At 48.2% G+C, this 23,046-nt stretch overlaps 1 protein-coding gene across 6 annotated transcripts; it reads left to right on the top strand.

Moving 5' to 3' along the window:
- The first annotated feature begins 2,088 nt into the window (after positions 1-2,088).
- On the top strand, positions 2,089-22,179 carry RCC1 (regulator of chromosome condensation 1). 6 transcript variants are annotated; one of them, XM_022552086.2, is made up of 12 exons: positions 2,089-3,227; positions 10,212-10,434; positions 15,288-15,369; positions 15,929-15,994; positions 16,842-17,029; positions 17,211-17,390; positions 18,217-18,313; positions 18,428-18,550; positions 19,056-19,211; positions 19,457-19,576; positions 19,924-20,076; positions 21,018-22,179. In XM_022552086.2, the coding sequence occupies exons 2-12, from the start codon at positions 10,363-10,365 to the stop codon at positions 21,191-21,193; spliced, it is 1,413 nt and encodes a 470-aa protein (XP_022407794.1). In that variant the 5' UTR covers positions 2,089-3,227; positions 10,212-10,362; the 3' UTR covers positions 21,194-22,179. The 6 variants fall into 6 exon arrangements, with proteins under 6 accessions (XP_022407794.1, XP_030619709.1, XP_089753907.1 ...); XM_030763849.2 differs by lacking the exon at positions 10,212-10,434 and having other exon boundaries at positions 2,090-3,227; XM_089897781.1 differs by lacking the exon at positions 17,211-17,390 and having other exon boundaries at positions 2,091-3,227.
- Positions 22,180-23,046: the final 867 nt, after the last annotated feature.

Below are 23,046 nucleotides of genomic sequence, written 5' to 3'. Positions count from 1 at the left end.
TTGTATTTATTTATTTGGCTACATCGGGTCTTAGCTGTGGCATGCGGGATCTTTAGCTGCAGCGTGCAAAGTCTTAGTTGCGGCACGCATGTGGGTCTATTTCCTTATCCGGGGATCGAACCCGGGCCCCTTACATTGGAAGTGTGGAGTCTTAGCCACTGGACCACCAGGGAAGTCCCAAGACCACATTTATTTTAATCACAGATCTGTAGGTTTATAGTTTATAGGTTTATAGGTTGAACATTTTTTAGCCATTATTTCTTCATGTATTTTATGTCCCCAGTTCCTCCTTATTTTCAGGGTCTCCAATTACCTGTAGAGTAGGCTACTTATTAAAGTTATTCCATAGTTCACTAATACTATTTTCACTTAAAAATTTTTTTTCTATGTTTCATTTTGGATAGTTTCTTTTGCTGTGCATCAAGTTCACTAATCGTTGCTTTTCCAGTATCTAATCTATTGTTAATGCTATCCAGTGTATTTATAATCTTAGATATTGTCGAGAGAGAAACTCACTTTGGGTCTTTTTATATCTTCCATGTCTCCACTTAACTTTTGGACATATGCCATACAGTTATTTATTTATTTTTTTAATGTAAGTTTTTTTTTTTTTAATGCTTTTAGTTCTTTTATTTATTTATTTTTGGCTGCGTTGGGTCTTCGTTGCTGTGCACAGGCTTTCTCTAGTTGCGGCGAGTGGGGGCTACTCTTCATTGCAGTGCGTGGGATTCTCATTGCAGTGGCTTCTCTTGTTGTGGAGCACGGGCTCTAGGCTCCCGGGCTTCAGTAGTTGTGGCATGTAGGCTCAGTAGTTGTGGCATGTAGGCTCAGTAGTTGTGGCGCATGGGCTTAGTTGCTCTGCAGCATGTGGGATCTTCCTGGACCAGGGATCAAACCCACGTTCCCTGCATTGGCAGGCGGATTCTTAACCACTGCGCCACCAGGGAAGCCCTGCCATACAGTAATAATAACTTTTAATATCATTTACTTCTAGTTCTATCATCTGTGTCATTTCTGGGTTGGATTCAATTGATTGTTCTTACTATGGTTTGTGTTCAATAAATAAAATACAACAATAATAGAGTGTGAAAAAATGAATATTTGCATTCAAAGAAGGAAAAGATAAGTAGGGCTAAGGAAGGCTTCATGGAGATGGCAACTGAATTGAGCCTTAAAATATACATATCAAGAATTCAGCTAGGCAGGATAAAAGGCACCTGGTAAGAGAGGTGAGAAAGGTAAGAAAGCAGGAATGAGCATGGGCATGCTCAGAGTACAGTGCAGACGCCAAGGGGGAAATAGGAAACCAACAGCTTGGGGCATTTGCCACCTGGTGCTCCTAGCACAGCACTGAAGAAGAGTCTTTAAAGATTTTTAAGCAGGGCAAAGTCTCACAGCCATGATTTAGGGAGATTAACCTTGGGATCTTGGTGGACTGAAATGAAGGGGAAAGGATGAGGGGTGGGAGCAGAGGCCAGGTGGGTGGTGCTTTAGACCAGAGGGGCAGAAATAAAAGATGGAGAGGAGAGGGAAGAATCAGAAAAGATGTGAAAGTTTGAATCTGTACTTCTCAGAGAACCTTAACCTTGGCTTGAAGGATGAAGGGGGGTGGGGGTGGGGGGTCTAGATCCAAGGAAAATGAGTTTTATTTGGAATATTGAGTCTTCTGGGTAGAGCCATAGGACTAAAACTTAGGGTAGAGGTCAGAACCAGACCAGGTGGGCTGCCCTCTCAGTTAAAAGGCGATAGCTCGGCCCTAAAGAAGATTTCTGATCTCCTTCTACCACTTGTATGATGACCCCAGAGAAAACTTGCTTAACCTCTTTGAACCTCATTTTTTTCATTTTCCAACTGTCGAGGGTTTTGTGAGGAACCAATGAAGTAATGGACAGATGTGTTTCTGTAGTTGAAGTAAGAGGCTTTACAAAATACGTGATGATAGTTATTTTTATAATTACATCAAGCCATATGACAGCAGAGACAGATCAGAGATCCCAGGGTTAAAACTTGGAGGAATTTCACAGTGTAACATCCAAAAGAGGAGTCCCTGATGGAGGCAGAAGTAAACTTGAGGAGGTGAGAAACCTTAAAGATGGGGAGTGCTTTGGGGTGGGCTCTGTGTAGAAGAAACTCAGTTGGTAAACACTCATCAAAAGTGTCTATCTAGAGTTCAGGTATGATAGAATGACCTTCAGAGTCAGAATCAACATGAAATGGAGAAAATATCCTTCTGCAGAGGCCACGCCTTTGACCTGGGAAACCCCCAGACACAATCAAAAGCCCTGAAAGGTCACCACAGGGAACTTGAAATCCTGAAGAACTGTTTGTATCCTGTCCTGAAGAAGGAGTGGAGTGTGTTAACAAGACAGGGTAGTCGGCGCCTGTTTTCCATCACTAGCTCCCAACCTCAGTTCACACCCTCATCTTTTTTATCTGGCCTCCCTCCCCCACCCTTGGTTTCCCCTTCCCCCAAGTCCATTCTCTGCATTCTCCATTTTGTTCTAAAACAAAAATCTGCTTCTGTCACTCACGTGCTTAAATCCGTTCCATAGTTCCCCATTTCCCCAGGGAAGAGGCTGCCTCCTTAGACAATACCCTGAATCCATGGTCTGTCTCTCCCTCTCCAGTTCCTCCGCATGGCACCCTCTGCCCCAGTCAGACCTTGGCAGTTTCCCACAACCACCACAGGCTCCCATCGCTCCCTGTCAGTGCACGGGATGCTTCTCCTAGGATGCCCTGCCGTTTTAGGCTTAACCTGGAAAGCCTTTGTTAAGTCCCGGCTGAGCCAGATAACCTCGTGCGCACCGCTGTCACAGCCCTGAGTAGCTGCTGATAGTCCTATTTCTCATCTTTCTCTGATGGAGAGCCTCTTGAGAGCAGGGAGGATCCGAATCTCTTTTGTCCGTACAGTCCCTTCCACACTAGATTCTCCCAAACAAACCTTGATTTCAAGTAGTCTTTCTGGTTGTCAGTCCTCTTGTCCCAATTTGGGGTCTTCAAAATACACACCCACTGTACCCTTGCCAGGGCGGAGAGAGCCTGGTTAGGAGCGCCTTAGTCAGAGCGCGCCACTTGCACTTCCCGGGGCGGCCGCCAGGGGCCGCCGGGCTCTTTGTTTTCTTTTCTGGCCCGGGGTCGGGGCCGGAGGCCTGTAGAGCGCATGCTCTGGGGCAGTTCGCGGCCGGTCCGGGGAGCGGAGGAGTTCCTTGTGGCCGACCTGCAGCGAGGTAGGTCGCGCCCGTCACGCGCGGAGCGTCGGGGCGGAGGGCGGCGCGCGGGCACCGGCGGTCGGCGGCGGGTCGGGGCCGTTGCCTGCGCGCGCCCGTGTCGCGCGGCGCCGGCCCCACGTGAAGCCGAGTGGCTGAGAGGTGCGGGCGCGCGAGTCTCCGGCCCCGAGGGGCCCCCCGGAGCCTGCCGGGCCCCGCCTCGCCCGAGCGAGGGCCGCGCGGCCCCTCTGCAGCCGCGCCTCGCACGCCTGGCCCGCGCCGCCCGCGGGGGCGGGAGATTCAAACGGCCCTAGCGCGGCCGGCGAGGTTGCGCGCGGCCGCGGCGACCTCGCCGCCAGCGGTGCGCCGACCAGCGCGCCTCCCGGGCCGGGGCGGCAGCTCCGGCGGGGCCGCGTTTCCGGAGCGGGAAAGTGATTAAGTCCAGCACTGGTTTGGAGAATGCGGTTTGCAGAGTGGGGTGGAACCCAGCCCGGCGAGGGTCTGCTTTCAGGAGGGTAGGCTGCTGAGGGTCTACGCGGAGAGCGAAATCTCAGCGTCAACAGGCACCGTCACGACGACTGTTGACCGGTTGGAGAGGTGTGCCGGGAACTCCGCACCAACTCATCTGTCAACAGATTATTTACTGGCTGTCCACTCCGTGCCGCGCGTGCAGGGCTGGGGAACATGGTGAGAGGGCCCCGTGTGGCCTTGGCGGAGCTCGCGGTCTCCCTGGGGAGGCCCATGTGGGGCCACACTTACGGTCCAGGGCGATCCCTGAAGTGTGCCCGTGGATCCGGGGCGCTGCTGGCGGATATTAACAGAGGTGCGCCAACCAAGTGTGACTCGGGTGCCCCAGCAGAAGCTGAGTGTACGGAGTGTGGAGGGGAACTCGGAGGTTCACCCAAGCGTGCGCAGGAGGGTTAGGTATGGCTTTCCAGCCGAGGTTACTCTTGGCCCGGGTTTTGAAGGAACAATGGAGTTATCCAGGCAGACTGAGGATGGGCGGGGTTAGGGTGATCCTGGCAGGGAACACAGTACATGCAAAAGCATGAAGGTGTAGTTGAGTGTTATCATCAGGGGTACCACGGTGTTTGATTGGAGCACAGGGTACAAGGAGGGGAAGAGCAAGATATTCCTGCAGGGGCTGGGTCTCAAAAGGTCTGGAGTGCAAGACCAAGGAACACTGGGTGGGGTGGAGAAGGCAGCGATGGTTTCACCCAAGAAGGGCATCAGAATGGCGTCTGGAAAGATGAACTAGGAGTTCTACATGCGCCTGTGGGCGAAAACATCCCAAGAGCTGGAATAGTGTTCAGCTTGGCAACTTCCTAGTTGGGTACCCTTGGGCCACCCGCCCAATCCCCATGGGCCTTGTTTCCCTTACCTGTAAGGTGAAGGTAAGAGGCTTGTGGTGAGGATTACTAATACCCTATTATTTCCATAAAGCTGTGGTTGTAACATCTGGTGGAAGATGTGGCCCCTTTCCCCTGGGAAAAATGAACGCACTTAAGCCGAGGCTCAGCTCCCTATGTAAGGGGGATTCTCCAGTAAGGAGTTCCTGGGTGAAGTCTACCAGCTCTGTGCCTGACATGAGGCAGGAGCTCAGCAAATGTTTGTTGACAGATGAGCCTCTCTCCTCCCTTCCCTCCTGGGGACTATTTTTTTTTTTATTTTGTTATACAGCAGGGTCTTATTCTGTATTTTATACATATTAGTGTATACATGTCAATCCCAACCTCCCAATTCATCCCCCCACCACCACTCCCCCCACCACTTTCCCCCCTTGGTGTCCATAGTTTGTTCTCTACATCTGTGTCTCTATATCTGCCCTGCAAACTGGTTCATCTGTACCATTTTTCTAGGTTCCACATATATGCGTTAATATCTGATACTTGTTTTTCTCTTTGTGACTTACTTCACTCTGTATGACAGTCTCTAGATCCATCCACGTGTCTGCAAATGACCCAATTTCCTTCCTTTTTATGGCTGAGTAATATTCCATAGCGTATATGTACCACATCTTTATCCATTCATCTGTCGATGGGAATTTAGGTTGCTTCCATGACCTGGCTATTGTAAATAGTGCTGCAGTGAACATTGGGGTGCATGTATCTTTTTGAATTATGGTTTTCTCAGGGTATATGCCCAGTAGTGGGATTGCTGGGTCATATGGTAATTCTATTTTTAGTTCTTTAAGAAACCTCCATACCGTTCTCCATAGTGGCGGTATCAATTTACATTCCCACCAACAGTGCAAGAGGGTTCCCTTTTCTCCACACTCTCTCCAGCATTTGTTGTTTGTAGATTTTCTGATGATGCCCATTCTAACTGGTGTGAGGTGATACCTCATTGTAGTTTTGATTTGCATTTCTCTAATAATTAGTGATGTTGAGCAGCTTTGCATGTTCTTCTTGGCCATCTGTATGTCTTCTTTGGAGAAATGTCTATTTAGGTCCTCTGCCCATTTTCTGATTGGGATGTTTGTTTTTTTAACATTGAGCTGCATGAGCTGTTTATATATTTTGGAGATTAATCCTTTGTCCGTTGATTCGTTTGCAAATATTTTCTCCCATTCTGAAGGTTGTCTTTTCGTCTTGTTTGTAGTTTGCTTTGCAAAAGCTTTTAAATTTCATTAGGTCCCATTTGTTTATTTTTGGTTTTATTTCCATAACTCTAGGAGGTGGATCAAAAAAGATCTTGCTGTGATTTATGTCAAAGAGTGTTCTTCCTGTGTTTTCCTCTAAGAGTTTTATAATGTCCAGTCTTATGTTTGGGTCTCTAATCCATTTTTTTTTTTTTGTGGTACGTGGGCCTCTCACTGTTGTGGCCTCTCCCGTTGCGGAGCACAGGCTCCGGACACGCAGGCTCAGCGGCCATGGCTCACGAGTGCAGCCGCTCCGCGGCATGTGGGATCTTCCCGGACCGGGGCACGAACCCGTGTCCCCTGCCTCGGCAGGTGGACTCTCAACCACTGAGCCACCAGGGAAGCCCTCTAATCCATTTTGAGCTTATTTTTGTGTATGGTGTTAGGGAGTGTTCTAGTTTCATTCTTTTACATGTAGCTGTGCAGTTTTCCCAGCACCACTTATTGAAGAGATTGTCTTTTCTCCATTGTATATCCTTGCCTCCTTTGTCATAGATTAGTTGATCATAGGTGTGTGGGTTAATCTCTGGGCTTTCTATCCTGTTCCATTGATCTATATTTCTTTTTTTGTGCCAGTACCATATTGTCTTGATTACTGTAGCTTTGTAGTATAGTCTGAAGTCAGGGAGTCTGATTCCTCCAGCTCTGTTTTTTTCCCTTAAGACTGCTTGGGCTATTTGGGGTCTTTTGTGTCTCCATACAAATTTTAAGATTTTTTGTTCTAGTTCTGTAAAAAATGCCACTGGTAATTTGATAGGGATTGCATTGAATCTGTAGATTGCTTTGGGTAGTATAGTCATTTTCACAATATTGATTCTTCCAATCCAAGAACATGGTATATCTTTCCATCTGTTTGTGTCATCTTTGATTTCTTTCATCAGTGTCTTATAGTTTTCTGAGTACAGGTCTTTCACCTCCTTAGGTAGGTTTATTCCTAGGTATTTTATTCTTTTTGTTGCAATGGTGAATGGGATTGTTTCCTTAATTTCTCTTTTTGATCTTTTGTTGTGAGTATATAGGAATGCAAGAGATTTCTGTGCATTAATTTTGTATCCTGCAACTTTACAGATTCATTGATTAGTAGTTTTCTGGTGGCATCTTTAGGATTCTCTATGTATAGTATCATGTCATCTGCAAACAGTGACAGTTTGACTTCTTCTTTTCCAATTTGTATTCCTTTTATTTCTTTTTCTTCTCTGATTCCCGTGGCTGGGACTTCCAAAACTATGCTGAATAATAGTGGTGAGAATGGACATCCTTGTCTTGTTCCTGATCTTAGAGGAAATGCTTTCAGTTTTTCACCATTGAGAATGATGTTTGCTGTGGGTTTGTCCTTTATTATGTTGAGGTAGGTTCCCCCTATGCCCACTTTCTGGAGAGTTTTTATCATAAATGGGAGTTGAATTTTGTCAGACGGTTTTTTTGCATCTACTGAGATGATTATATGGTTTTTCTTGTTCAATTTGTTAATATGGTGTATCACATTGATTGATTTGCGTATATTGAAGAATCCTTGCATCCCTGGGATAAATCCCACTTGATCATGGTGTATGATCCTTTTAATGTGTTGTTGGATTCTGTTTGCTAGTATTTTGTTGAGGATTTTTGCATCTATACTCATCAGTGATATTGGTCTGTAATTTTCTTTTTTTGTAGTATCTTTGTCTGGTTTTGGTATTAGGCTGATGGTGGCCTCATAGAATGAGTTTGGGAGTGTTCCTTCTTCTGCAATTTTTTGGAAGAGTTTGAGAAGGATGGGTGTTAGCTCTTCTCTAAATGTTTGATAGAATTCAGCTGTGAAGCCATCTGGTCCTGGACTTTTGTTTGTTGGAAGATTTTTAGTCACAGTTTCAATTTCATTACTTGCGATTGGTCTGTTCATATTTTCTGTTTCCTCCTGGTTCAGTCTTGGAAAGTTATACCTTTCTAAGAATTTGTCCATTTCTTCCAGGTTGTCCATTCTATTGGCATAGAGTTGCTTGTAGTAGTCTCTTAGGATGCTTTGTATTTCTGCGGTGTCTGTTGTAACTTCTCCTTTTTCATTTCTAATTTTATTGACTTGAGTCCTCTCCCTGTTTTCTTGATGAATCTGGCTAAAGGTTTATCAATTTTGTTTATCTTCTCAACAAACCAGCCTTTAGTTTTATTCATTTTGCTGTTGTTTTCTTCGTTTCTATTTCATTTATTTCTGCTCTGATCTTTTTTTTTTTTTTTTTTTTGTGGTACGCGGGCCTCTCACTGTTGTGGCCTCTCCTGTAGTGGAGCACAGGCTCCAGACGCGCAGGCTCAGTGGCCATGGCTCACGGGCCTAGCCACTCCGCGGCATGTGGGATCTTCCCGGACCGGGCACGAACCCGTGTCCCCTGCATCGGCAGGCGGACTCTCAACCACTGCGCCACCAGGGAAGCCTTCTGCTCTGATCTTTATGATTTCTTTCCTTCTACTAACTTTGGGTTTTGTTTATTCTTCTTTCTCTAGTTCCTTTAGCTGTAAGGTTAGATTGTTCATTTGAGTTGTTTCTTGAGGTAGGCTTGTATTGCTATAAACTTCCCTCTTAGAACTGCTTTTGCTGCATCCCATTGGTTTTGGATCATCGTGTTTTCGTTGTAATTTGTCTCTAGATATTTTTTGATTTCCTCTTTGATTTCTTCAGTGATCTTTTGGTTATTTAGTAACGTATTGTTTAGCCTCCATGTGTTTGTGTTTTTTACGTTTTTTTCCCTGTAATTGATTTCTAATCTCATAACGTTGTGGTCCGAAAAGATGCTTGATATGATTTCAATGTTCTTAAATTTACCGAGGCTTGATTTGTGATGCAAGATGTGATCTATCCTGAAGAATGTTCTGTTTGCACTTGAGAAGAAAGTGTAATCTGTTGTTTTTGGATGGAATGTCCTATAAATATCAATTAAATCTATCTCATCTATTGTGTCATTTAAAGCTTGTGTTTCCTTATTACTTTTGTGTTTGGATGATCTGTCCATTGGTGTGAGGTGTTAAAGTCCCCAACTATTATTGTGTTACTGTCGATTTCTTTTTTTATAGCTGTTAGCAGTTGCCTTATGTATTGAGGTGCTCCTATGTTGGGTGCATATATATTTATAATTGTTATATCTTCTTCTGGGATTGATTCCTTGATCATTATGTAGTGTCCTTCCTTGTCTCCTGTACCATTCTTTATTTTAAAGTCTATTTTATCTGATATGAGTATTGCTGCTCCAGATTTATTTGCTTTCCATTTGAATGGAATATGTTTTTCCATCCCTCCTGGGCACTTTTCTCACAAAGAGATTCTTTAGCCATTGCGTCTGGTGGGCAAGTGTCTGTCTCCTGATGTCGGGGTGGGTGGGGACAGCTGCCGTGGTCAGAGAGGGCTCTGTCTCCCTTTGCAGAGATGAGGTCACAGCAGGTCACTGCAGGAACACCACGGCCCTGGTAGACTGTCTAGTCTGCTGTGCCTTCATTCACCAAATGAGGAAACTGAGGCCCAGAGAGAAGTAGGGAGGGGGTGCTCTCGTCCTAGGGGTGAGTGGTTGGGAGACCTGGGCTGTCATCCCACCTCTGTGTGACCTGGGGCGCCTTCCTCTGAGCCTCTACTTTCTTATCTGTAAAGCCAGGATGATCACACCTCCAAGGGCAGGTGTGAATGTTCTAGGAGAGGCTGGCACACCTTAGATGCCTGTTGGTGGAAGTTGTCTCTGTATCTGACTTATTGGATTGTATCTCACTCTTCTCCTACACTGTAAACTCCTTGAAGATGGAAGCTGTGTTTGTCTGTTGGGTGCAGGGCAGGGACAAAAGACTACTACTTATTCTTAGCCCAGGTGCTCAGTGTCTGGCTAAGAAAACACACCCAGAGCGGTTAGAGAGGGAGTCTGTCAAAGGACTGATATGTACGGTAGAGGATATGCAGGTGGGTCATGGGTACAGGGCTCCACCTTTTAGAAGGTGCCCTCTCATCTTCCACCCTGCCTCGGGGATTGCTCACAGCAGCACCCTGCAGTGCCTGGAGTCCTCTGTTTGAGAGATGAAGACTGTCAGGCTCAAAGGGAACTCAGGTGTGTTGGACTTGAAAGCCAGTGCTCTCTCCACCACAGCATGGAGTTGTACCCGTCGTCCTTCCATACATCTTTCAGCAGATTTGTCACCCACGTGGCCCACCCTCCCAGGCCCCAGCTGCCTCCGAGCTCCTCTCTGCTCTCACTAACCTGTCCCCCTCGGCAGGCTGCTGCCCTCTGCTCCTTGCCTTTGGCCAAGCTCATAGGGGATCCTGGGGAGGCCTGTCCAGGCTGCCTCGACCCCTGCCTGGATCACGGCCTGCCTTTAGCCAACCATTCTTGTTTTGTTTTTGTTTTTATTATCAGATATACCTGGATTCTATTCCTGGCTCTCCTTTCTGATGGTATGAACTTAAGCAAGTAAATTGACTTCTCTGAGCCTCAGTTCCCTCAACTGTGAAATAGGAGTGACAGTGCCTTCTTCAGCTTGTTGTGAGAAGTTGAAGGTTGTTGGCATATGGAAAGTAGGCGAGGCCAGTGTCCCCGAGAGACTCATTTTAAGGAGCAGATTGATATGGTGGATAGACAGGTAAATTTAAATAATCATGATCTAAAAGTCTGCCCTAATTTCTCTGCGAGAATGATTCCTTTAGGATTGAGAGAGGGATCAGAGGTGGCTTACCAATGGAGGTGACTTTGAGCAGAACTTCTTCTAGTAGGATAGGGATGGGATGGTACAGAGATGCACATGGTATGGAGAGAATAGTAGGCAGTCTAAGATTGTGTGAGAAGAGAAGGGACGATGTGACAGATAAGGTAGGAGGCCAAAAGCCGTGTTAGTGTCAGACCCTGGAGGTCTTTAGTACCAGGTTAAGAAATGTGGGCAGAGGGAGCCACTGAGGAGTCTGAGCAAGGAAGCAGCTTGTTTCAGGTTTGAGGTTTAAAAAGATCATGAATGGCTTGTAGAGCGGGATGGCGATGGGGGTGGGCAGTAGGGAGAGGAGAGACAAGCTTCTGTCTTTTCTGGGGGAGAGAGTATGAGGGAGAGTTCTCAGACAGGCTGAGGGACTGGGGAGTGTGGGGAGGAAGTAGGTAGGGGCACCAGCCCTGGGGTCTGAGTGACTAGGTACTTGGTACAGATCTTGATTTCCTCGTCCAGTCTTGGGTAAGACACTTTACCTTTTTGAGCCTCAGTTTCCTCGTCTGTAAAGTGGGATTAGTGTGGTTAGCTTGCAGTGAGATGCCCCAGAATATTAGCCCAAAACACAGGTGGCTAAGGAGATATTGCCTGGGTCTGTTCCAACCCACACTAACACTTTTTTTTTTGGTTAATGACCCATGACACCAAATACCTCATATAGCCTTTATTTTTCTCCACCCCAGGCCTTGCCCACAGGTCAACCCAACATCAGCAGCAATGTGCTGATATTATTCTGTTCCCTTTTTTCTCACTTCTGGCTGTAAGTACTTTTCCATGCTACTACACAGTCTCCCTCCCCAGCACAGCTAACTGGTACAGGTCATTCTGATGAACTGATGGGAAATATGCCCTTGGCGGGACAGGGCCCTGGACACAGTGAACTGGCTGGCAACCTGGCCAGGGGTACAAGAAACAGTGGATACCTGTTACGTCCCACACTCCTTAACCCATCCAGCTCTGCCTACTTAACATCCCTTCTTGGTCGGCTCCCACGCACTTCACACTTAACAAAAACGCCTGGTGAGGTGGACCTCCCAGTCTCTCCTCTCCTGTTTGTCCCACAGTGTTCTCAGTAACTGGAAGTCGACCATCTACTTATTCACTTAAGCCAAAGCCTGGGGGTCCTTGTGTTTGGCCAAGTTCATGGGGGATCAGGGAGGCTGGGTTTTATAGGATGAAAAAGTCATTCTGGGTTCTTCCCTCACCCTCATTCTCCACATCTAATCCACCAGCAAAGCAAGCCTGTCTCCTAAATTGATCTGTTTTGCCTACTTTTCTCTCTTGCCTCAGACCAAATCAAGTCGCTGACTTCTCTCATTTGGATGCCTGCAATCTCCTCCTCTTCCAAACCATTGCATTTTCTCTACAGTAGCCAGAACAATCGTTAAGAAGACATTTTTCTTAAAACTCTTCTGTTTTCCCTACTAGGCCTTGTATGATCCATCGCCTGCTCCCCTTGTGCCATGTGATCCATCGCTGTCCACCTACAGCCCTGCTGGCCTCCCCGGGTTCCTGAGCACATCACATGCTTTTGTCCGGGTCTTCCCCTGCTAGCTTTTTCTTGCTAGTATTTCAAGCCTTAGCCCAAATGTTACCTATATGACCTATATCTCCTCCCCCGTCCCAGTTTTTCTCGCTTTTTTTTTTTACTGTGGTAAAATACACATAACATAAAATTGACCATTTTAACCATTTTTAATTGTATATAGTTCAGTGGCATTAAGTACGTTTACAGTGTTGTGCCTTGCCTATCCTTCACACAACACCATGTGTAATAATACTCTGTGTGTGTGTGTATGTGTGTGTGTGTCTTTCCCACTAGAATTAAGCTCCATGAGAACAGGGAGAGGGTTAGTTTTCTTTTTCCTTGCTACACCTGGCAGTGGTAATAGGCATTCATGGAATGAATGAGTACATGCTGCCACATATTGAGTACTTACTGTGTGCTTGGCACTCCAAGGTCCTTTACAAACATTTCATTCAGTCTTTTTTCTTTTTTTTCTGGCTGTGCTGGGTCTTCGTTGCTGGGCGCGGGCTTTCTCTGATTGCGGCAAGCGGGGGTTAGTCTTTGCTGTGGTGCACGGGCTTTTCATTGTGGTGGCTTCTCTTGTTACGGAGCACGGGCTCTAAGCACATGGGCTTCAATAGTTGTGGCATGTGGGCTCAGTAGCTGCGGCTTGCAGGCTTTAGAGCACAGGCTCAGTAGTTGTGGCGCACGGGCTTAGTTGCTCCGCGGCATGTGGGATCTTCCCGGACCAGGGATTAAACCCGTGTCCCCTGCATTGGCAGGCGGATTCTTAACCACTGCACCACCAGGGGAGTGCTTCATTTAGTCTTGACAGCAGCCCTGGAAGTGGTCATTGCCTCCCTTTTTACAGATGAGGGTACAGCTCAGGGAGGTTAAAGCTGCCAGAGAGGGACTTCCCTGGTGGCGCAGTGGTTGAGAACCTGCCTGCCAATGCAGGGGACACAGGTTCGAACCCTGGTCTGGGAAGATCCCACATGCCGCGGAGCAACTAAGCCCGCGTACCGCAACTACTGAAGCCCGTGCGCCTAGAGCCCGTGCTCTGCAACAAGAGAAGCCACCGCACTGAGAAGCCCGCGCACCGCAACAAAGAGTAGCCCCCGCTCGCCGCAACTAGAGAAAGCCCGCACGCAGCAACGAAGACCCAACGCAGACAAAAGTAAATAAATTAAATAAATAAATTAAAAAAAAAAAAAAAGCTGCCATAGAGGTCAACCATGGTCACAGAAGCAGGGTTGAACAAACCACAGCTCTGGCAGATGAATCCAATTCCCTTTATCCTAAGGAATGTGCATTTCTAATGTGGGAAAAGGGGTTTCAAAGAGGCTACTTGGAGGGGAGGAGTTCAACCCTGGGAGAATAGAAGTTGGGTGAAACACGAAAATGCCTCAACAGAGTCAAAACTGGGCCAGTCACAACCTGTAGAAGCTCAACCTGCAGAGGCTCAACCTACACAGCCTTGGCGGATTGTAGGCCTTTGGCTATTTCGCCATCTTCGGTACTTTGTTCTCTTCCCCCAGGATAGTCAGCAGAAATGGCCTGGAAATTCCAGGCCACTCACTTTGTGCTCATATACCATGGAATGCGGAGCTGGAGAGGCTGAGGCTCTAGGACCTACTGGAAGGAAGGAAGGGAGGGAGGGAGGAAGAATGGGGTGCTGCTTAGGCCCACAGAGGAGCCTGAGAAGGTCTCTTGGAGTTCTCTTTCCATTTGTAGCCTTGGGTAGAGTCTCCATCCCTTTTCCGTAGAATGGAGGAGAGGTGGGTTAGATTAGATTAGAGCTGTGCCTGAGCATCACCTGGGACAGACCCTAGATGTTATAACACCAGCATTGATTTATTGAGCACTTACTATGTTATTACTTTTACAGAATTAGCTCAATTAGTCATAGACTGTCACAACAGGGTGTGGGTACTATTATTATCCCCGTTTTACTGAGGAGGAAACTGAATCATGAAGAGATTAAATAACTTTGTCCAAGGTCAAACAGCTAGAAAGCAACTGAGCACATATTCTGGCTCCTCTTAACCACCACTTGCTCTACCACTTTTGCATCTGGGTAGCTGCAAATTGCCCTCGTTAGAGTTTGAGAGCCTAAGGCTTAGACAACTGAACTGTCTTTCATAACCTTGAAGCCAGGACTCAATAAAGATTTATTTCGAAAGCTGCTTATGTGGGGGGAAAAGGCTTTCGACACAATTGGGGCTGGATTGGAATTGAGATAGCCATGGAGAAAGTCTGTTCTCAGAGGTCTTGAGGAGACAAGGCAGCAGCAGTTAGTTTAAGGAGTGAAGGGCTCAGGGCTGAGGCTTTCAGCTGCCCGCGATCGTGCTAGGTGCAACAGCCCTTCTTGTCACCCATAGGTGATTTCCTTTCCCCCTTTTGTAACACCGTCTGTTTGTGTGAGTGTGTATACAGTGTTTATCTCTTGTTGGACTGCTTAGAGGAAAGCCAAGTTCCTCCCAGGAGTGGTGGCATTTTGGATCAAAGGGCACAGATGGTTTGGTTTGCTTTTATTTAATGAGAACGGCTTTGTGTGTGTGTGGTCTGATTATGGCAGTTATGTATAACCAGAGTTACTAGTGGTTATGTTGGGGTTGGGAGGAGTTGTGAGGGATACTTCACTTAATGTTCTTCAGTGTTTTAATTTTTTATAATAAAATTTTAAAAATACATGTAATGTTTCTTGTAGCTTCGATAATATAGGTAAACTACAAAGAAAGAAGTAAAAGTTGTCCATAATCCCATTTTCCAGAGGTTACCATTATCAATATTGAATGTATTTCCTTCCACACATTTTTATATGTGTATGCTTTCTCTTTTCCACAAATAGGATGATGGGCTGTTTTTCAATCTGTTTATATTACTTGGCAATGATTCAGTAAATAAATCTCTGAAAGCATCACTTTTAATGGCTTCGTCCTGTTTTATCATCAATATACCACATATTATCTAGCCAGTCCCCTACTCCTGAGTGTATGGGTTGCTCCATTTTTTGTTGTTTTTTTAATGTTATGAAGAATACAGTAGAGAATATTTGTGGATCTTAATCTTTGGGTGTATTTATTATTTGGTTCTTCTCAGATAAATTCTGAGAAGTGGAATTGCTGGGCATCTCTTCTCACTTTTTTTTTTAGGGTTTTTGATGAATATTGCCTAATTAGAGCAGGAAAATGATTGCCATTTCTGACATGGAGTATTTGCCTGGGTTTTTCAGGACAGGAAGATGCCACCCAAGCGTATAACTAAGAGAAGGTCACCCACCGAAGATGCCCTCCCCAAAAGCAAGAAGGTGAAGGGTAAGTTGGCCTTGGCCTCTACTTCAGTATGGGTGGCCTCTTGGCACCCCCAGAATCTGGAACTGGGCTCCTTTCTCCCTGAGATTTGAAGCTGAGGGGCCTGGAAGTCCAGGAACTCCACCCAGCTGGAGAGTCTCCTGTAGCTCACTGAATCCCACCCTCTGGGAATCTTAAAGGGGCAGAGACTTGCCTAAAAGCACTCAGATACTGGCAAAAAAACTAGACCCTAGGGCTTTGCCCCAGGCCGTAATGCATCATGGTTAAGACCATTGACCTCCAGACTGGGTTCAAGTCCTGGCTCTGCCACTTTCTAGCTACATATAGCTTTGAGCAAATCACTAACCTCACTGAGCTTGGACTACTACCCCATTCATAAAATGGGCAACCTCACTGGGCTGTCCTGAGGAAAATGAGATCATGTCCTGGTAGCACTGGAGGGAGGTGGCTGTGGTCTCCTCTCTCCTGGGACCCTGGAGGGAGTCAGGGAGGAGAGAGAGCCACCCCCAATCTGGGAGGGGGGAATATGGACCCACACTCAGACACTGTCTGTCTTTTGCAGACCCTGGTAACCAGGCAGTGAGGGTCGTTGCCTCCCGCCGCGTTCCAGGCGCCCGCTCCTGCCAAGGTGCCTGCGGGCCGAGCCCTCCTGACCAGAAAGCCCAACCAGGCGGCTGCTTGCCCAGCGCACCCTCTGCGCAGCCGCAGCAGTCCTGGCAGCCTGGTCACACCCCCAGGGGGAGGGGCTGGACGCCATTGGCTGTCCGGGGCTACGGGCGGTCGCTGTTGGCCACCAGATGGCCCTGTGCCGCACACTGGTTGGCGTGTTCCTGTCTGCAAAAGCCTGTGCGGGTTCTTAACTCCTACCCCTTCCTTTTCAGCTGCCTGTCCGCTCCCACATAGGAGCGGAGTGGGCGTCAGTGTACCTTTGTCCAGGGGTTAAGTCACAGCCTGAGGATGCACTGCAAACTCTACTAATTATTCTGTGACCTTCTCTGAGACTCTGTTCCCTTTTCTGTAAAGTGGGACCCTAAGAATGGAAGGTCTCCAGCATAATGTGAGGGGCTGCAAAGCAGTCTAACACTAGTAAGCAGTCGGTAAAGGGGTAGACGCTATTATGCCCTGATAGTATGGTTCCCGACCAAGAACAACCTATCGGGAAAACTAGCTTGTGTCCCCACTGTTCTTTAACCCTCTCCACCAAGATTCATTTGCCAATATTGAGTGTCTCGTTTCCATTTCCTTCCACTCACATTAATAATGTGATCAGTTTTTAATCTGCACAAAAACCCTATGAGATAAGTACTTTTGTTATCCTCGTTTCACAGTGAGGAAACTTAGGCTTGGAGAGGTCAGATGGTCTGTGGCAGGGCAGGGGCTTGAACCCAGGTCTGTGTGATCCCAGAGCCTGTGCAGTGACCTCTCCTCTCTCCCGTCATCCTACACACTCAGGGGCTGTCTCCTTCACCCCTCAGTCTCACATAGGTCCCACAACACAGAACCGGGTTTGGTGCTGACGCTGGGCCAGGGCGACGTGGGCCAGCTAGGGCTGGGCGAGAATGTGATGGAGAGGAAGAAGCCAGCCCTGGTGCCCATTCTAGAGGACATCGTGCAAGCTGAGGCTGGGGGCATGCACACTGTGTGTCTAAGTAAAAGTGGCCAGGTAGGTTGGGCGTGGCACAGGATGGGACAGGGCCTGGGGTTAGTAGGGGGCTTGGGGAAGGAGCTTTGAACCACACGCATTACTCTGTGGAGATGGAGCTGGCTAGACAAGCAGGGATTGGCCTAAACAAGAACGGACGGAGAGGCCAGGCCTTGCACTAATGGGGGCATCCTGGGCACAGGTCTACTCCTTCGGCTGCAATGATGAGGGTGCTCTGGGAAGGGACACATCAGTGGAGGGCTCAGAGATGGTCCCTGGGAAAGTAGAACTGCAAGAGAAGGTGATACAGGTGTCAGCAGGAGACAGTCACACAGCGGCCCTCACCGAGGATGGCCGTGTCTTCCTTTGGGGCTCCTTCCGGGTAAGACTGGGTCTGGAAGACGGCATGGGGGCTGGTGGGCAGAATTAACTGGTGGGGCCCCAAAGATAACCCATCATGAGACCCCTGTTTTACTTACTGGGGAAATCAAGGCCCTGGGCAGAGCTTGGGCCCAGACCCAGGTTCCTGGCTTCTTCATCCAGGCCTGTCCACACCACTGCTGTTCCCTGGACTCTGATGTTATGATGTGTGCGTCTTGGGAAAGGGGTGGGTCAAGGATGCCTTTGGGCTGAGGCTAAGCCAGGAAGCCTACTGACCCATCTCCCTGCCTTCAACCTCCCCCCTCCCCTTCCCAGCCTTCTTCCACACTTCTCAGGGGTTTGGGGGCACATCTCAGAACTTCCAGGACAGGAAAGTGTGGTTTAAAAAGCAGATACAGCATTAAAATTGTTTTGGTACTTTAGTATTCGATTTATTTTGAAATGTCAAAAATAAAGGAATCTGGTGTTTCCTCATTGGGGCTGATTTTAAATTTTTTTTATTGATAATTTCAAACACATACAAGTAAGCAGAATACTATATTGAACTCTGTCTGCTTGCCCCAACAATTATCAGCTTATGACCAAACTTGTTTCATCTTTACTCCCTTCCGTTCCCCAACTCCTTTGTTATTTTAATGCAAATCACAGACCACGTATGATTTCATTCGTAAGTATTGCACTATGTGGCCTGGCTCCTGCCCACTTCTCCATCTCCATCTGGCACCAGTGCCCTTCACCAGACAGCTCTGTGGCTGACTGCAAAGCTGGATCTGGCTGGTATGAGGCAGGAAGAACTGGCTGAAAACTCTTCCGCCCCTCCCTTCCAGGACAATAATGGTGTGATCGGGCTCTTGGAGCCCATGAAAAAGAGCATGGTGCCTGTGCAGGTGCAGCTGAGTACGCCCGTGGTGAAGGTGGCCTCAGGTGAGTCTGCAGGTACTCACTCTGGGCAGGAGTTGGAGAACCTTTTTGGGGGGCTGGCCCAGCCTTGGCCCTTACAGACAAGCCCTGCATCCCTTGCCTTCCTCTCACCCTCAGGAAACGACCACTTGGTGATGCTGACAGTTGATGGCGACCTCTGTACTTTGGGCTGCGGGGAGCAGGGCCAACTGGGCCGCGTGCCTGAATTATTTGCTAATCGTGGTGGCCGGCAGGGCCTCGGTAGGTGGCTTAGGTTCCTCTGGCAGGGCAAGTTGGCAAGCCACCCCCGGTGAAGGTCAGAGGTAGAAGGGATTCTCTGTGTTCAGGCTTGTATCAGGTGGACCTGCGGTGGTAGTTAAGGACTCAGATTCTAGAGCCAGACTACCCCAGGTTTGAATCGTGGCTCTACCAGCTACTGGCTGTGGGCCCCTGGACATAGTTTCCTCATCTCTAAACCCACCTACCTCTAAACCTACCTCACTGGTTTGTTGTGAAGTTAAATGAGTTTACATAAAAGACTGTCTGGCACATGGTAAGTTCCAGGTAAATGTTACCCCTATGGCTGTGGGAGTCTGAGTGAGGCACTTGGACTCTCCTGGCCTCAGTTTCCTCTTCTGTATAATAGGGACAAGAGTCCCTGCCTAGCCTCCCTGCGAGGGCTTTAGCAGTGAAGGAGAAACAGATGGGGCAGAGAGGAGAGGCTGTGTGTGTCTGCCACTGACCCTGGCCTGCTCTCTGCCTGCAGAACGACTCCTGGTCCCCAAGTGTGTGATGCTGAAATCCAGGGGAAGCCGGGGCCATGTCAGATTCCAGGATGCCTTCTGTGGTGCCTACTTCACCTTTGCCATCTCCTCTGAGGGCCATGTATATGGCTTTGGCCTCTCCAACTACCATCAGCTAGGTGAGTCCCAAGCCCATCGTCCAGGGTCTCCCAGAGTGACCTGGGCTCCAGTCCTGCCTCCACCCCTCATTCGTTGTGCACCCTTGGTGGGGTCACCTAACCCCTCAGAGCCTCAGTTTTCTCATCTGTAAAATGAGAATATAAATACCCTGGTGTGGGGTGGGGGCCACACTGGGAGGGGAAGAAGAAGGCAGCTCCTTGGACACCCTCACGCCTGACAGCTCTGTCCTGGCCTCTTCCCCCAGGAACCCCAGGCACAGAATCTTGCTTTGTACCTCAGAACCTGACATCCTTCAAGAACTCCACGAAGTCCTGGGTGGGCTTCTCTGGTGGCCAGCACCATACAGTCTGCATGGATTCAGAAGGTAGGGCCTCCTGGTCCATCTCTGGGTTGGAGGTGGAGTGTTCCCTGGGCACAGGCCTGGCCACACTCTGGAGATGGCGGTGCTCGGAACCTGGGCCTGCTCCATGGACTGGGCTGGCTGTGGGTCCACGAGGGTTGCCCCCGTCCCCCAGCGTCCTGGTGTTCTTCCACATGTGAGTTCAATGGGGGCCTGGGGGGGGTTCTCCCAGGCCTCCCCCAAAACTGAAAAGGATACTTCAGACCTCACCACCCTGGGAATGGGGGACCAGCTCCCACAGATATAGGTGCTCACATGGCCTACCCGGAGCATGCCCTCTGCTACTCCTCGTCTCTCTCCCTCCTCCACAGGAAGAGCATACAGCCTGGGCCGGGCTGAGTATGGGCGGCTGGGCCTTGGGGAAGGTGCCGAGGAGAAGAGCGTACCCACCCTCATCTCCAGGCTGCCCGCCGTCTCTTCGGTGGCTTGTGGGGCCTCTGTGGGATATGCTGTGACCAAGGATGGTGAGTGGGGCTGCCCACAGTCGGTCTGGTTGGAGTCTGGGGGTCGTGGTTCTTACCGAAGTGCCCAGTAGCCTCTGATGTCCACCATCAGATGGAGCTGAGGTGTGGAGAACACTGTTTGTGGTGACGTTGCTTTTGGCCCGATTGTCAGAAGCTCTGGCTTTGATGACAAAATGGGTAAACATGTTATCTTAATAGAAGTGATTTGTTCTGTAGAGGAGAAAAACAGCAAAGGGAGATATATCACTGAGGCCCAGACAAGCAGTAGGACTTGAACCCATATCTCCAGACTCCTAACTCAGGCTTCTCTTTACATTTTATACCATGGTGACCCTTTTTATTTACAACCTAGTAGGTGCTGGCTTCCCAGGGAGTTGTACTTAGAATTTTATTAGAGAAAGAAGGCTTAGTAGTTGGGGTCCTGGCAAGTACAGCAGAGGAGGGTGTGGACAAGTCACCAAAGCCTGAGTGGAACAGCCATGGAGGCCTTGAGAAATCCGGCTGGCAGAGGTGCTTGACCTGGGATTATCTGGGAAGAGTTCCTGAGGAAGTGGGGCTCGTACTGCACCGTGAAGGTTCAGTCCTTTATAAGCAAAGGAGGGCATCCAGAGCAGTCTCAAAGGCAGGTGGTCCTGGGAATGGAGGTGATATAGGGGTTTGGGGAATGGCCAGTCATTGTCGGGCCTTGAATGCCACGCCTAGGAGCAGGCAGAAGTTTTTGGCAATGTGTAAGGACTGCAGTCTCTGGTTGACAGAGCTCTTCTTTGTCCATCACCTCCTTGCTTCCTCCCAGCTTCCCTGAATGCCCGGAGGCTGGGACATTGCCAGGCAGCCACAGGCCCAGGCCAAAATCCACCCTCGTGTGCCAGGCTTCTCACACTACAGAAAGGTGGGGCTTGGGACCCTGGAGATACAGCTGCCCGTATTTCTGTCCTTTGTAGGTCGTGTTTTTGCCTGGGGCATGGGCACCAACTACCAGCTGGGCACAGGACAGGAAGAGGATGTCTGGAGCCCCGTGGAGATGACAGGCAAACAGTTGGAGAACCGTGTGGTCTTATCTGTGTCCAGCGGGGGCCAGCACACAGTCTTACTAGTCAAGGGCAAGGAACAGAGTTGATGAAGCGTCTGAGGGCCTGGTTTCCGGCCCCCCCACCTCCCTCCTGGAACAAGGAAGCCATGATGTCTACATATTCCAGCAGGCCTCTTCCAGCTCCAAGTACTCTGTCATCTCCTGCCTTTTTCCCATCAGCAGAACAGAATGCTTCTCTTTTTTTCCCCTCCTTTTCCGGAATCATCCTGGGACCTACAGGATGAGGGTGGTATAGATGGAAGAGGGGAGGGGGTTTTAATCAGAAGGAACATTGCTGACCCCACAGCTGTGTGGTTAGACCTTTCCCCCTCATCCCTACTTCCCATGGTCCTGGCTGACCCTGGTTTTGCCTATCAAAAACCAAAACTTCCTCTCCTGCGTGTTTGGTGCCCATACTCTGAGAAGTCGGGGCTCTGCCAAGCCCTGCTCTAGTCATGTGCCACTCTTCCTGTCCTTCACAACCCACAGACAAATGGTACAGTCCTGAGACCCAGCTGTCATGGACCTACGCCTGGGGAAACTGGAGAAGGGGCAGGGCTACCCAGCCATGGGCAACCCCAAGCCAAATATTTGGCCCTGAACAGGTGCCCATGGGGCAAAAAGAAAAACAGTGATCCTCCGCTTGATCAAGAAAAAAGCCAGTCAGCCTTTCTCCCAGAAGCACAAAGCATTCTGCCCTTCAGGCCTTGTCTGCCAAGTCTCACCCATCCAACCTGCCTCACCTGCAAGCCAAGGGCCTGAAATCCAGAAAGGAAGCTATGCCTGCAGGGCAGGACCTCGGGGAGAGGGGAAGGAGGGCTTTATAAGCAAACTTACAGCAATATTGAGAGTGAAGGGAGGGCAGGGAAGAGGGTTGGAGGGGCAGAGACTGGTCCCCAGAAAGGGAAGCAGTAGCTTGTACAGAGGCTGAAAAAATAGAAGAGAGTATTGATTTTTTTTTTAATGTAAAGTATTTTGGAGGGGAGAGTGAAATCTTTTAACACTTTGAATAAATTTAGAGTTTTATAAAACAGGCCACTTGTTTTCTACATGCTCCCTGCTTTTTTAAGGGAGCACCTGCTGTGTTGGGATGGGCAAAATAACCCCATGCCTGTAGCCCTGGTGAAGACTAGGGCTTCAGTGATGTCAAGAGGTCCTGGTGTGTGCCAGTCAGCTGCGGGTTTTTTTTTGTTGTTTTTTTGTTTTTTGTATGGAACAGTGGCTGTTCTAGACAAATAAAAAAAAGTTGATTGATTTTTGTTAGGTATTTATGTTTCAGGAATCACTGGATTTTAAAAAAATTATACTGTATATTGTGTGAGACATGGGATGGATCTTTTAATATCCTAATCCCAAACCGAGATTTTTGAGTACAGTACATCTCTAGAAGTACTTAAGCTAAGTTTACTGATGTACTGTATCATTTCAAAAGCTAGTATAATTAAACATGATTAACTGCACAGTAACAACTTAATGCATAATGCTGTAGATTTTCACAGGCATTTGAGCAACCAAATCATATAGAGCTGACCTGTCCAGTATGGTGGTCAGTACCTGCATGTGGCTATTTACATTTAATTTAAATTTGTAAAAATGTAAAATGGACTTCCTTGGTTGCACTAGCCACATTTCAAGTCCTCAGTAGTCAGAAGTGTCTAGCGCCTATGGTTCTGGGCTATGCAAATACAGAAATGTATAGAACATTTCCATAACTGCAGAAAGTTACAGTCATCGGTGCTGATATAGGAGGTTTGTATATTAGAGCAGGGAAGTTTTACTAGCACCAGGAGGATTCTTCCATATCAGTGACTCTTGGAAAAATGAATATGATGTAAAATAACTTAAAATGTATTCTGTGATTGGTTTTTTTTCCTTGAACTTTTAGTTTTGATGCATGTACT

This window comes from Delphinapterus leucas, chromosome 1 (genome assembly GCF_059928025.1).
Source record: "Delphinapterus leucas isolate spDelLeu-1000000601 "Yukka" chromosome 1, BTC_Dleu_Yukka2, whole genome shotgun sequence".
Lineage (NCBI taxonomy): Eukaryota > Metazoa > Chordata > Mammalia > Artiodactyla > Monodontidae > Delphinapterus > Delphinapterus leucas.
This window is presented reverse-complemented; position numbering and strand designations above follow the sequence as displayed.

Bases quoted from the DNA above. Each gene is read 5' to 3' on its own strand.
- RCC1 (XM_022552086.2), top strand. From the start codon at position 10,363: ATGGAAAGTAGGCGAGGCCAGTGTCCCCGAGAGACTCATTTTAAGGAG. The intron at 17,030-17,210 runs GTAGGTTGGGCG...TCCTGGGCACAG, and splicing joins GTCTAAGTAAAAGTGGCCAG to GTCTACTCCTTCGGCTGCAA. The intron at 20,077-21,017 runs GTGAGTGGGGCT...TGTCCTTTGTAG, and splicing joins ATATGCTGTGACCAAGGATG to GTCGTGTTTTTGCCTGGGGC.